Source organism: Erythranthe guttata, chromosome 4 (assembly GCF_056151865.1).
Source record: "Erythranthe guttata isolate IM_541 chromosome 4, IM_541, whole genome shotgun sequence".
NCBI classification, from domain to species: Eukaryota; Viridiplantae; Streptophyta; class Magnoliopsida; order Lamiales; family Phrymaceae; genus Erythranthe; species Erythranthe guttata.
Window position 1 is genome coordinate 5,709,272 of NC_142536.1, and position 15,478 is coordinate 5,724,749.

General features: G+C 33.4%; 3 protein-coding genes across 3 annotated transcripts; 1 reads left to right on the forward strand and 2 right to left on the reverse strand.

Moving 5' to 3' along the window:
* Window positions 1-5,183: 5,183 nt before the first annotated feature.
* On the forward strand, window positions 5,184-7,187 carry LOC105972432 (putative WRKY transcription factor 40). Its single transcript, XM_012997391.2, has 5 exons — window positions 5,184-5,507; window positions 5,603-5,671; window positions 5,782-6,159; window positions 6,256-6,372; window positions 6,494-7,187. Exons 1-5 carry the CDS (start codon window positions 5,427-5,429, stop codon window positions 6,833-6,835), a joined length of 987 nt encoding a protein of 328 aa, XP_012852845.2. The 5' UTR covers window positions 5,184-5,426; the 3' UTR covers window positions 6,836-7,187.
* A 533-nt stretch (window positions 7,188-7,720) lies between these two features.
* LOC105972398 (uncharacterized) lies at window positions 7,721-11,059 on the reverse strand. The gene is made up of 5 exons (XM_012997351.2): window positions 10,189-11,059; window positions 9,003-9,060; window positions 8,830-8,913; window positions 8,574-8,715; window positions 7,721-8,223 (listed from the first exon to the last, which is right to left on the reverse strand). The coding sequence occupies exons 1-5, from the start codon at window positions 10,733-10,735 to the stop codon at window positions 7,843-7,845; spliced, it is 1,212 nt and encodes a 403-aa protein (XP_012852805.2). The 5' UTR covers window positions 10,736-11,059; the 3' UTR covers window positions 7,721-7,842.
* Window positions 11,060-13,104: 2,045 nt separating this feature from the next.
* Window positions 13,105-14,567, reverse strand: PLMT (phospholipid N-methyltransferase). Its single transcript, XM_012997194.2, has 2 exons — window positions 14,209-14,567; window positions 13,105-13,598 (listed from the first exon to the last, which is right to left on the reverse strand). The coding sequence occupies exons 1-2, from the start codon at window positions 14,451-14,453 to the stop codon at window positions 13,346-13,348; spliced, it is 498 nt and encodes a 165-aa protein (XP_012852648.2). The 5' UTR covers window positions 14,454-14,567; the 3' UTR covers window positions 13,105-13,345.
* Between the last annotated feature and the right edge of the window lie 911 nt (window positions 14,568-15,478).

Sequence of the window (15,478 nt, forward strand, 5' to 3'; positions counted from 1 at the left end):
CTCTTTCTACTTCGGAGTACAGGATTACACATATCTACCGGGAGGGCAATACAGTCGCTGATGCATTAGCTAACTTGGGGTGTCAGACCGAGTTGGCTCGTACCTTCACAACAGCGGAGCTTCCTCGACCTATTCAGCAGATGATTCGGATGGACTAGCTTGGATATTCATCATTTCGACGACAGTCTCGCACATAGGTGCCATGCATTCCACGTTTTTATATTATTGGCAATTTAGGAATTTTCGTGAACTTTACATGTTAGGAAGGGTTGGGGTGATTATGGATTGTTTGGGTCTATCAAGACTAGACCGTTTGCCGAATGGTGCCACACATTTCGCAGCCGTTATACCTGTTCCGCCCATTTTTGGCGAAAGTGTAAGTGGCCTCGGCTGTTGTGGTGAGGCGAACGGTCTACCTTGGTCTTCCCCGACCTTCTATGATCATTCTCACCCCTGTCCTTTTTATTATTTGGGCCACCTGTTTTGCCCGTATTCTTAACGTTTTGTTAGTTAGCTATTGTCTTTTGTTTGTCAATTGCTATTATTAGCCATATGTTGGGCAGTAGCAATTTGAGCGAAACTCATTATGTACTTCTTCAATTTTGTTTTATAAACAGGTAGGGGGTCAAGCCTAACCCCCCACCCTCATCGGGTGTCGTTCTCTTAAAAAAAAAAAAAATAAATAAATAAATAAAAAAAAGCAACAATAAAACCAGAAAATAAAATAAAAGCTAATATCAAACGTCGAGAGGTGTGTAATTTTCAACATTTAAAGGGTCAAATTGTAAATATACTTAACCTTAGTGGAGGTTGGTGTAATTTTAAAAGTTATGTATGATGGGTTAGGAAAGGTGTATAAAAGCACACGTGAGTTATCCTTCTAGAACACAGAATTGATGGGGTGATAGAGTATGTCTGAATTATTAGTCAATAATGTGTTTTACACACATTAATTTTATACCAGCCTGAATGATTTGGACTTGTGATCAAGACTTCTAATAAAATAATTAATTACATTTGTATTTAAATTTTAAATTCATTTTCATTTAACTCCAGCTAGTAAAATTTTAATTAAAAAATTGAGAATATATTGAATAATATCTTTGCGGGGCTCGACATTATAAATGTTATTGAATCCTACTATTTGGTCAATAAAATTGAATATTGACAAAATTAGTAGGGTTATGCATGGATCGGTTTTAACCACCAACCAACCCATTGTCGATCAATAATTTGTGATGGATAATCAACCATCAATCGACCCATTTATGTTGGGTCGGTAATTTCAATCAATCCATGTGTAGTTGGGTCGATAATTGTTTCTAATATGCTAAAAAAGTGGTTAGTCGTGTAATATCGGCTAACCAACTTTATTTATTAATTTATTATGTATTAATTTTATTTAAACTGTTTCATATTTTTAATTTCAAATTTCTATTCCATATCACATTTATTAAATTTTCTAATATTGATCAAAATCTTAAAAGCAATAAATCTAACCTAATTATCTAATTTGAACTATTTTAATTTTAAGACATCTAGCTTAAAATATTTGGACGATTATTAATTGTTCAATAATTTATGTTGAATTGCAATGCATATGACCCGTAATGTTTTGAATTTTGTATTTGAATATTTTTGAACTAGTCATACTTAATTGTAAGAAAAAATAGTGTTGTAACAACTAATAAAATATTACAAAATATTTCGATGGATAACCGACCCTTCAACCAAACCATCAACCGACCTAGTAAATTGGTTATCAACCACCACCCAATCCATGTCAATTGGGTCGATAACGATGTTTAATATTTACCAAAGTTGGTTGGATGAGTGGGTTGAATTCAGGCTGGTTTTTAACCAACCCAAACAACGCACAACCCTAAGAATTAGGGCAGAGACTGGGTTATTTTTTATCCACCAACCGACCCATTACCGACCATATTTTTAGACGGATAATAATTTTTTAAACGATCCATTGGATCGAGTCAAAAATTCCAACCAACCCATCTATAATGTGTCGGTTGGTAGTTTTTAATATTTCAAAAATTGGTTAACCGATAATTACCGGTCAATCAACTATATTATTAAAATTTGATTAAACTTTATAAAATAAAGGGTGTATTTTCTTAATTACGTTCAATTTCTTAATTATATTTTTTTATCAAATTGCTATTAATTATTTTGAACTGATAAATAATGATTGTGCAATGTCATTAGTCATTACGCAAAATGTGCGTAGTTTTACTCCAAAAATTGATTTTTTTTTAAGTGAACTCGGTGGCGGGTATAATCTATGAACCAACCTATTTCGGAACCAAATATTTGGTTGTCAATCATCAGGCGACCCACAAATGTTGGGTCGGCAATGGTTCCCATTCAAAGTTGAGCAAAATTAGTTTGTCGAATGTGTCGGTTTTTAGGTAATCAATCGACCGAACCCTGTCCCAACCCTGAACAGAATACTAAAAAGTAATACAATAAAAACTTATTTCAAAATTACGTCGACTCGAATAAAATAAGATTACAACGTGGAAAATGCGTGTAAACGTGTGACAGCCAAGTAAAATCTGTACCACTTCGAGTGACAATTAGTATAGAGAAATATATTATTTTACAATAATATGTTAATATTAATAAATAATAATTTAATAAAGATAAAGACAAGAAAGAATGGTCAATGTTCGCTCAACTTTATTAATTTTGGTGGTATTAATAAATAATTATTAAATAGTGAGAGTGAAAAAGGTACGTACGTTTTCTTCTTCCTCCCAAAGGGTGGGCTTGACTTTGACCTTTATGTGGGAAAATAGAATTTCAATGGGCAACTTTGAAAGTCTTTTCTTCTTTTTCCTTCTCTTCATTTTTATTAATTACTATTTGGGAATTCCAAAAAGAAAATAAAAAAGTAATTATTTTTTCTTTGTTAGTGTATTCATATTCTTCATTTTTCTCAAAACTCAATTAGCTTGATTAATTTTTTTTAAGATTTGAAGTGATACTTTATCTCCAAATATATTGCATAGTCTTTGGCAACAATATCTGTCATTTAAAAAAAAAAATGTTTTATATTTATCACTTAATTTTTTTAATGCTGCATTAATTACATAATTTTCAGAAAAAAAAAATTGTTTTATATTTATCACTTTAAATTTTTAATGTTGTATTAATTACATAATTTTCAGTTATGTTCTTATAAACTCTCCAATACTAAAGTCAAGACATATTTATTGAATTTCTTAAGATTTGTGCAAAGGTGAAAAACGACACTTATTTAGAATAGAAAAGAATAGCATTCATTCTACAATTGAGGATGGTTAGATTTATTTGCTCACAAACAATCAATTAATCGAGCAAATTTACGATGCAATGATATTATAATATATTTTAGAAATTGATAAAAAAAAAAAAAAAATTCTCCAACGTTCAAATTAAATAATTGAAACTATCTCTAAAGTATAATTATTTAGAGATATTTTAACTTTCGATTAAACCGAAATCGTAAATCTGCACATAATCTACATACGCGATATATGTTGCAAGGGCCAATTTGTTTTTTTTCTCAAACACCCGTGTGGCAGATTTTCTAAATCAAACCGACCCATGTTTTACTTTCTTGCCATCGGCCACTATATATATATATATATATTATTTATTTATTTATATTTAATTTATCTTATTAATAAAAGTAAGGTTGTTCTGGTGAAACCCTAGGGATTTTTTTCCCGCTCATTTTATGACTATATTTGTCATTTATTTAATCAATTTCATTTAATATAATGTATTTTAAAAATATTTAACTATTGACTCCTATTCTTTTGCCGCAAATCTCTGCAATTTCTTATTGACTCATATTATTAATTCCCTTGGTATATTTAATTTATTTAAATTATTTTTTTCAAAATTTTGTTTGTTCAAAATTAGTGAAAATATAAAAAAGTAGCAATTTTACTGACTCTTATTATTAATTTACTGGGTTTATTTTATTTATTAAATTAATTTTTTGAATCTTATAAATAAAAGTAAGTTCCTATTCTTTTGCCGCAAATCTCTGCAATTTCTTATTGACTCATATTATTAATTCCCTTGGTATATTTAATTTATTTAAATTATTTTTTTCAAAATTTTGATTGTTCAAAATTAGTGAAAATATAAAAAAGTAGCAATTTTACTGACTCTTATTATTAATTTACTGGGTTTATTTTATTTATTAAATTAATTTTTTGAATCTTATAAATAAAAGTAAGTTTGCTGCTGGAAAACACTAGAAAACTTTTCTCGCTCATTTGATTGTTCAAAATTAGTGAAAATATAAAAAATTAGCAATTTTACTGACTCTTATTATTAATTTACTGGGTTTATTTTATTTATTAAATTATTTTTTTGAATCTTATAAATAAAAGTAAGTTTGCTGCTGGAAAACGCTAGAAAACTTTTCTCGCTCATTTGATAGTTATAATTGTCATTTATATATTTCATTATTTATTTTTATTATTTTATTTCATTTAATATAATCGAATTTTAATAAATTCATTAAGTATCCAGATTTTTTGACCCAAAATCCACGTATCTTATTAATAAAAGTAAGGTTGCTCCTGGTAAACTCTAGAAAATATTTTCCCCTCATTTGATAGTTATAATTGTCATTTATTTAATTAATTAATTTTATTATTTTATTTTATATAATATAATCATATTTAATAAATCCGTTAAGTATCCAGACCTTTTGGCCCCAAATCTACCGATTTTTTTCCAATTAAATTGCTGTTTTACTTAATATTAATTTTCTGGAAAAAATATTTAATTGTTGATAAAAACATTTGGTTATTATCTTATCAATAAAAGTAAGGTTGCTCCTGATAAACTATGGGGATGTAATGGCATCATTGATTTACAATAAATTTACTGAGACATATGTTGTGTGTGATAATAAAGTTTCGTCAAACTTCTACCTCTTAACTGAGATAAAATAAATATTCAACCATATTACATAAAAACTATAAAGTTAAATTAATAAATATGGCAAACAAAAAAAAGGATGGGTATTATCAATTTATCTTCAATACATATAGCAAAACTGTCAAAACATCTAAATGAATTGAAACTTGAATTTTATCATTTAAATTGATTTTTTTTTATTAATTTTACTTTAATCACGTGCATCGCACGGGCCAAAAATCTAGTTGTATATAAAAAACAAGTATACAAATTAAAATCAAACCAGTCCAGTTTACAGCTGCCACTAATTTATCTCATCTTCCTCCTTACCTTCCTACAACAACTTGTCCCTTTATTACATACATATAAAATAAGCCTGCAGGTCAAATGTATCCTTACCTCATTGAATAATATTTCCTGCAAAAAAAAAAGAAACACACACACACACACTAGATCTTTCAATCTACAATACATAATTGTAACAACTTATGGAATTCACTAGCCTCCTCAATACTTCATTGAATCTCAACACCAAACCTCTCAGATTCCTCGACGAATCTCCCGCTCAGGTACGCTTAACTTAATTAAACCAGTTTCTCTTCGCTAATTACGAAGGAAAAAAAATTATTGAGCAATAAACAAATTTATTTTTTGAATTTTTCAGAAGCAAGAAGTGGTGGAGAGTAGTTTCACTATTGGGTTGGAAAGAAATAGTGCAACTCTCAAAGAAGAGGTGAATTTAATATTTTTTTTATGTTTTTTTTGTCACACAATAAGTTTGAGTTTCTTGATTAAATTAAATTAATAAGAATGTTTAATAAATTTGTTGTTATCTCTCTGCAGAGAGGTGCTTTGGTAGAAGAAATCAATAGGGTGAATGCTGAAAACAAGAAGCTGACTGAGATTCTGACAGTTATGTGTGAGAATTACAATGAACTGAGGAACCAATTAGCTGAGCACCAAACAACCAATAATAATAATAATAATCATGGAGGGGTATTATTGGAAGATAGTAATAATAATAATATTACTGCATCAAAGAAGAGAAAAGCTGATCAAACCAACATAATTAATAGTAATAACAATAATAATAATGTTGGCAACTCTGAGAGCAGCTCTAGTGATGAAGATTCATCGAAGAAATTACCTAGAGAAGAAATCGTAAAAGCCAAGATTTCCCGGGTTTTTGTTAGAACCGAATCATCGTCCGATTCGAGCCTTGTGAGTCCATGAACTTCTTAATTTTCGATTTCCCGGGTTTTTCTTTTGTTCGATTTTTTCGGTTGAAAATAATCGGTTGTTTGTTTCGAATTACAGATAGTTAAGGATGGCTATCAATGGAGGAAATATGGGCAGAAGGTAACAAGAGACAACCCTTGTCCTAGAGCTTACTTCAAGTGCTCTTTTGCTCCTACATGCCCTGTCAAAAAGAAGGTATTTACAATTTTTAATATGTTTTTTTAGATTAATTTTGTGGGGGGCCATGGCCCCTCGTAGCCCTATGCTGGCTCTGCCGTACTGATTAAAACATTTTTTTTAACTATTTTTTATGAAGGTTCAAAGAAGTATAGAAGATCAATCGATTGTAGTAGCGACATACGAAGGGGAGCACAACCACGCTCATCAATTATCGAAAAACGAGACGAATTCGACTTCTCTAAGCTCAACCGTGCCGTCGATTAGTGTTGTTGATAATCTTGCAAAGAAGACAAAGCAAAGCAAAGAAGAAGCAAGAAGTTCTAATTCAAGGGGCAAAATCGACTCGTCACCGCAACAACAACAACAACTTCAACACTACTTTGTGGAGCAAATGGCTTCTACTTTAACTAAAGATCCTAATTTCAAAGCCGCTTTGGCCGCAGCTATTTCCGGCAAGTTTCTTTCTTCAGCTAAATAATAATCGGATAGCATATGTCTCAAAGATGCTACACATGGTGAAATACGTCGTCGGGTAATTTTAGTGATTAAAAATCTACACACAAATCTCACCTGGTGAAGTTCACCGGAGGACAGGCCGAAAAGAAGAAACAGCAATTGTATATATATTGGATTGTGTATTACTATTCTTAACAAGAACCACAAGAAATGGGGGGAAACATCGGAAATTGTACGGGAACGAGTGATACTAGATCGGAAATTGGTCGAGGGTAGATTTTTATTTGTGAAATGGGTTCATTCTTGTTGAGATTAAAAGAATTTGTGATGATCTTCTGCTAGCTAATTCACTTATTTATTATATCAGTTGCTTATATGGTATTGTCCATGTTTCTATTTCTTTTCTCTTGAGAAATATATGCAAAATCTTTAGAATTTAAAACTTCAAAAAAAAAAAAAAAAAAGAAAAAAAGAAATGATGTAATATATGTTTGCCTTGTAGTAGAGACATTTTCACTGTACCATTCAAATTATGCATGCTTGCGAATTTTAACAATTTAAAAAAAAAAAAATCGAAAGAAAACAAAGATGGAAACGAAAAGTGCGACTGCTTCAGATGCTAAATCTGGAGAGTATTCCACATAGAAGGTTCCACTAAATTCGACACCGTAAAGGTGAACGTGTAAGAAGACTCGTAGTTGAGGATGCGGTTGTAGTTACCTAAACATGATGGGTTTTTCCGCAATTTGACCTCGCCTCAGGGGGTGGCAATAATTTACCCTAAAAGATATGATGATGATTGATGTTGCATAGAAGAAGCTCATCAAGAAGAATGATTTTATCCTTTTAGCATATCATCATTCTCTACACTCTACACCTCTAATGCTGTTATAAAACAATCTACACGAAAAAACGAACAAAACATAATTATAACGATTTGTACATAGAACTTCTGCCAGCATTAAGAGTTAAGCCCGTCACGTAATAAGATTACACAGATCGTCAAAAGTTAATAATGCCCACAAATTACTACCTGGACAAATTTAAATCGTCGATTTCTGTGGCCAAGTCCAATTCCGAGAAATCTTCAGCCAAGTTTACTTCATTCTTGGATGCAATGCTCTCATTATTATTATTATCCCTTAGAATTAGATCGCCAGCGATTATGCAATCCTGATATCTGAAACAATTGATGAGGTGATCGTTTGTTATTCCAGCTACTTGCATGAACGAGTAGACGACCGTGGGCCCCACTCCTCGGAACCCTCTTCTAACAAGGTCTTTGCTTATGGTGTCTGCTTTTGATGTCTTGATTGGGACTTGCCGAGAATAGCGGAAATTACCAGCAATGGGCTTGTAGTTGACGAAACCCCAAATATATTTGTCGAAAGACCCAAGCTCGTCTATTATCTGCGCGCACACAGCAAAGTACATTGACATCAGACTGTTTATTACTTTTGGAATGTCTCGTTTACATCACTGAGTTGTGTCGGTTTTTTTTTTTTTTTTTTTTTTTGGTAAGAAAAAAAATTGAGGAGAATAAAACGAGATTGTAAATGGGACGAAAATAGGAACATAAGAAAGAAAATACCCTATTATGAAATTGTAATTTTTCCTTTTTCGCTTTCCCTCAAAATGAGTGATGAAAACAATAGTATAAACTATATATTCAGTAAAACTATGATTATGAATGCAATCTGGAACTCTATTAAATACAAGCGATAACAAAAGTCAATACAAGAAAAAATTTCCATGCATACCTTACAAATTTGACGTGCATTTTCAACAATTGCTCGCAGCTTTTGTTCAGACAGAAGAGAGCTGGCAGGACTTCCTGGCATTGCAATTTTCTTGTCATTTAATTTCGACACAGCGGCTGGATCGAAGTCCAGGAATACATCTCTGTCCAACACTTGCACAATAAATTAGGATCCTGAAAAGCTTGCGAATTGTGCGTAACTGTGGTACTAATTTCGTCTACAATCGTAAAAAAAAAAACAGTAAACACTAAGTTACCTGAATATAGACCTCTTGCTAAGAATAACAGGCCATGATAGTTCGGCCAATGCAGTAGAAAGGCTAAGAAGTTCGAAAAGTTTTCTGCAAAATGTCGGAAGTAGACAAATGAAAAATGAGAAAATCGCAAAGTAGTTGCCTGCTAATTTAAGTCTGGAACCGAATTTACGTACTTGTCGTCATGCACAGGAAGTCCCCATTCTTCATCATGGAATGCAGCATATAATGGATCTTTTTTTGGAAAGAAAACCAATCAGCACGAGGAATTAGAGAAGCAGCTATATAGGCATTTAGCAATATTATTAAGCACAAAAAATGGACCAATAGCGAAAATAACAACACTAGATGGGAAAGCACAGTTTATCATCAAGAGAGTTAAACAGTATCTCCATTATAGAAGACGACATTTCATAAGGTTCTCTCTGCATACTCGCTTTCGTCTTGTCCTTTTTCGCAGATCATTAAAACTCAACATTCCGGCTACTGGCTGTTTGTTGGTTTAATATGCTATCTCATTACGTAAGCGCACTTATAAATATAAAATGTAATAGCTATAACAGGAAGTACTAACCCAAGAACAAACGTCATCCACTCGAAAACCTAAGATACAACGTCATGCTCACGTAAAGCTAAAATTGGCAATTGCATCTCCAAAGAGAAACCATCTTAATTCATATGTGGTTATGCTTCAATTACTTAAGATTCCACGGAAGGAACAATTGCGAGAAATTTACGGGTGACAATACCCACTCCCTTCTCTGTCTTATATAATAAATGCCGTATTTCCTTTAATTACTACTAGGTACGGATACTTCAACGGGAAGATTCGAGTACAACCACATTGCTTCTTGGAAAGTTAAAAATATCCATTTCATCGTAACGGACAAACATCATATCTTAGGTATTAATCAATTAGACAACTTAAGAAACTAACAAAGATTACACTGGACTACAATAGCTTTAAATTTCATATCTTAGGTATTAATCAATTAGACAACTTAAGAAACTAACAAATATTACACTGGACTAGAATAGCTTTAGATACAACACCAACCAAGTACGGCATTTCGACAACACTAACATCATAGGTGGATTCATGAGTGCAGTTCCTACTCGTATGTAATCAATCAAGAAATGTCATGACCTACAAGCTAACCAGTAAGAAGAATCCATGATAGATTATGAATCCCCAGCACCAAAGATAGCAAAATTTAAGGCAAATCCATCTCCAATTCATATCACAATAGAAACAACGAATTCCAAATAACCCTATTGTGAAACCAAACACATACATAATTACAAAGCATTTATTAGATATATAATCATCACTACAACTCCATGATGCATGAAGAAACGTACCAGTATTCGAAGTCACCCAAGCACACCTTTTCTTAACCAAAGAACCATCCAACACTACACCATCGCTCTCACTACCAACATTTTTCCCATTCCCCTCGATTATCTCGATTCTCTCGCCCTTCGGGCTGCATTGATGCTTCCTCCTTAGAGGCGGAGTGAAAGTCGCACTCCGCCGTAAAAGTCTCCCCGTCGACGCCCTGCTATGCGAGGAGTCCGTCGAAGCATCTGAAGAACAAGAAGCATTCATCGACAAATTCGGCTGACGCTGTCTCAGAATAGACGCAGCACTGCTTGCGTTCTTCTTAAAACCCACCGGCGACGGAATTTTCTCCGTTTTCATTTCCGGTGACACAAATGCCGTCGGAGAAGGAGGCGTATTCCCCTTGGCCTCGTCGGCATCCGGCGGCTTTTGTGTCTTTTCACTCTTCTGCTTGAGAATCGGCTTCCGCAATTCGACGGATCTGGCCTTATTCCCTGCCGGTCCAAGCACCGGCCGAGCCTCAGGTTCGGTGAAATTCATCGATTTCACCAAAGGAGGTCCGGACATTACTAATGGAGTTAGGGTTTCCTACAGTCTAGTTCAGAAGCGGAATTTCAGTGTGAGCATTGCGGGAACCAGATTAGGGCTTTCTGAGTGAGGTTTGTGAAATGCATTGTCGCGTAGGGGATTAGTATTCTAGAGAGAGAAAATAGAAATGCATTTCGATTGAGATGTAGAAGGGTAAGAGACGGCGGTCGTGAGTGCGTGAGGTGGTGGCGCAGGCCCTTCCGGCGAAGGAGCAATGATTGCTGCGGCGGTGGATCAACGGCGGACAATTATGGATGTTTTTAGAGAGAGAAAAAAAAATAAAAGTAGGTGGGTGCATTTGGGCTTTTGAGATCCTACACCGGGTGAAATACACCGGGTAGATCTTTACCATTAATATACACACAAACACACACACACCCACATTGGTGTGTGTAGATCAACGGTGAAAAATCACCCGGTGTAACCTTCACCGGGTGTAGGATAGATAAAACCGTGCATTTGGGTAGTGTCAACTGTGAAGTGAGCAGAAAACTAACTCTTTAAATGCTTACGCCACACTTTCTTAATTGCTTGTATTTATACTTTGCATTAAAAATAGAATGTGGGACGAAAACTATTTCTTGCAATTCAATGGCAATTAATTATATCATAATATTCTATTTTACAATCAATTTCTAATTAACATTTTATTTCATTTTTTCTTTCTTATTTCATGTTATATGTCATTTTAAAATATGAATACTTTGGATGTTTTTCATCTAACTTTGGTTTGGTTCATAAAATAAAAAAGGGGGAGTTTGAAAATAGTGGACGAATTAGTCCATATGTTTTAACTTTCCTAACATATAATTTATATCATGGGTTAAACGGTTATTAATATTGGATTAGTGGTTGATTATTTATTTTAGTAGCAAAACCACTAATCTATTATCTTAGTGCTTGGTTGATTGCTTACCATGTGCACATAGTGGATGTGTGCTGCAGTCTGTAAACACCGATTCACATTGCGAGTTTAAATTCTATGTCTCTTTTAGAATCTGTTGTAGGTACTCATATTAATTACATAGTTTGTACGTCTGGAGATCTGATAGTTCGTGTTGGAAAAGCCAGATTTGATTGTACAAAGGATGAGTGTAAGATACATTCATAATATAGATGATTGTTTGTTAATTTCTTTTCTTTTTTATTCTTGTAATATTGTGTATATAAGTATATTTCGCCTTTAAAGGCAGTCCACAAGTAAATACCTGTGAATATTTAAATTATGTTCTTTTACAATTATTTCGATGCATGTTATGTTAAGCGTTCTCATACTCCACATTACATTTATGTTTTAATTATTTACTATGAATTCGGGGCTATTGATTCTTTCAATATTGTTTACAACAGCAAAATGTTGCTACTATGATTTGGTCAAAAGTATAATAACGAGGCAACATTGTATATTACTCTAAAAATTAAGGTTGTAAAAAGTGGTAATCGGGTCCGAGTCGGTCAGGCACCGACTCACGATTAATCGGTGCGGCGGTGATTAATCGGTGATAAATCGGAAATAAATCAGTTTTTAAAATTTAATATAATATATTTCTTAAATATTATTTATAAATACTCCAAACATATATACAAAGATATTTAAACATAGTTATATCTCCATCATGTATATATCCTAATAACATAATAAAAGTTTAGTAATTATAAGATCATAATACATAAATATTCTTATAAAATATAAATAAAAAAATATTTTTTTTTGAATTTACATTTATTCTTGAACATTCGTGGCATACATCATTAGTTCTTTAACAATAACAATTAACATAAACAAAATAAGGCATAGACTCATATTTTCTTTTATTAAAATCCAACTTTTATTTTAAATTATAAAAAGAAAAAGAAAAAAAAACACCAATTTTTAACCGATTTTTGACCGATTTTTGCCACCGAGTTTGACCCTACTTAAAGGTTTGACCGCCTCAGACCGCCTCGCACCGCCTCAGACCGCCTAAAACCGCCTCACAGGCAAAAAACCGATTTTTCAAACTTTTACACTAAAATCGTAAAGGTTTTGGACCGCCTCCGCCTCGGAGACCGATTAATCGGCCGCCTCGGCCGATTTTTAGAACACTGCTAAAAATTGATGCTACTGTGAAAATAAAAAAACAAACCGTAAGTCCGTAACCATTGGACGTATATACGTGCATTTATAACTATCCACTTTGTACACATCCACTGATCCACATATATATGATTGTAAATGTATGTAAACTACAGTATAAAATCATCCGATACATTACACCAAACGTAACATGTACGTAACCATTATCATAATCGGTAATGAGTGTACTGTAAATATATATATATATATATATATATATATATATATATTATAATCAAGAAGCATCATTCTATTAATTTTTCTTTTGTATTCCAAAGTTAGCACTATCCAAGTAAAGCTACAACAACATAACATGTAACCCAGAATTAAAAAAAAAAAAAAAAAAAAAAAAAAAAAAAAAAAAAGAATTACAACATCATCCTTATTCAGTAGGCTTACTAAAACTAAGCCCCGGACAAACGGAAAGGGGCGAAACCGGAAACTTCTAGAAGTTACCGGAAGTTTCTAGAAACTCAAGATAGGAGCGGTTTCGCACGCGTAGATGGGTCTTCATGCGATTCGACTTTGATCATAAAAACGTAACCTAAAACCCATAGCATAATGTACACGAGAGGAACATAAGGAAGACAAGCAAGAAGACTCATAATGCTTCCCACATACTGAGGATCTTTTATTGTTCCAAACGGAAACTCCGTTACCCACGGTATGTTCTTCCCAAAACGGACACCGTAATAAGTTCCCGGCTCTCCAAGCAGCTGATATACCCTGCATCGCAAATCGCAATAAACGTATTTTATATTTATTAAAATGGCATTTAAATTGAGTTGAGTTCATATACTGCTAACATGTGAAAGTATAGGTACAAAATAAAGTTCTTTTCTACATGGCATTGTCGGTTTTTAGCAGGGAAGGGTAATTTTGACATTTTCAAGTAATTTTACTCAACGCTTTTAAGAGTGAAAGTTGCGAATTTTGTCGAACAAAAGGAACTAAATTTATGCAAGCATGGTGAATTGTTCCGGGTTTACGATCGGGTGACGGAAAAATATCAAATGAGATTCAACTGCATAAATGTAAATAAGCCAACGATTATCATCATTCGAGAAATCGCATCATCGAAAAGCAATCAAGAATTATTTAGAACAACCAAATTACCAATGCTAAAAAAAAAAGTCACGAACGCAACAAATCTCCACCTCCATATAGAAACAAATCCACTCGGCTATAACCAAAACTCACCCAAATTCAGAACCCCAAATCATCCACAAAACCATGAAATTCATTAATAATTAGAAATTTCATAATTTTTCACTGGGGCAATTCATCAAACACATAGCATACAAAAAAAAAAAAAAAGGGTGTGGCGGTAACAAACCTGAAATTGAGAAACTGGCCAAAAAGGAAGAGCGGCCAAAAGAAGATAGTCGGCGGCCAGAAAAGCGTGGCGACGGAGAAGAGCGATATGAATTGGAGGAGCTTGAAGAAATGCGAGACCAGCGCCATCACTCTACACGGATCACGGCCTCTCCCACACAGATCGACCCATGACTGTGGATTATTCCAAAGAAAGTAGTAGAATGGGAATGGCGATAACACGCCCAGCATTGCCAATAACCCCATTTTTCTTCGTCTTTCTTCTCTTTCTGCAAGAATCCAAGAGTTTGAGCAGGCTGCTGTAGACAGTAGATTCACTGTAGAGAAGAGTGTCGGATTTGGTTTTCTAATGTGGTAATTGGGCTTCATTCATATTTCGGGTTGGTTTGGGTAATGGGTTAGTCGGCCCAAGTATTTTTCTCAAGCTTGTTGGTGAATTGGGGGGCCAATTGTAACGAAATTTCCGATTTCTGCCAAGTTCGATCCGACAATTTTAATTTTGCGAAAAATATATTTCATTAAGAATCCAAGATTTCCAATTTTTTAATTTATTTTAACATTATTTTGGGATTGGAATTGGAATACATATAGAATTCCAACTTTTTTATTTTTCCCATTTTTTTTGTATTCCGGTCTTATCTTAATTTCTTAAATTAATTTCAAAAATGTCCAAAAGAAAGAAAGAGTACTAATAATTTTATATTTGATGGTGTATTATTTGTACCCTCAAGACCCTTCTTTAAGCCCAACTCCCTCGAACGCTGGAAAGTTTGTCTATCATCGGGTTTTAGCCCGGTGGTAATGAACAAAACGCTATAGCAACGCTAAAAGAGAGAGAGACTCGAGAGAAAGTATCGAATTGTATTATTGATTCTGATTGTGTCCTCTAAAAGGGTTTGGTACATTCATTCATATATAATATTGTGTATGGCTATTTCCTATTTTAGAATCTCTATATCGGTCTATTTTATGCTACATCGAGTGAAATACACCGGGTAGATCTTTACTATTTGTATACACGCAAACACACATACACGTCCACATTGATGTGTGTAGATTAACGGTAAAAATTCACCCGATGTAATCTTCATTGTGTATAGTATAGAAATAACCCTCTATATCCATCTAGATTTACATTGATTACTCAATTACTATTTCTAATTTACATACTTTCATTTAGGGCTGTGCGTTGGTTGGTTTGGTTAAAAACCAGCCATAAAACCAACCCAACCCATCCAACCAACTTTGGTCAATATTGGAAACCGTTATCG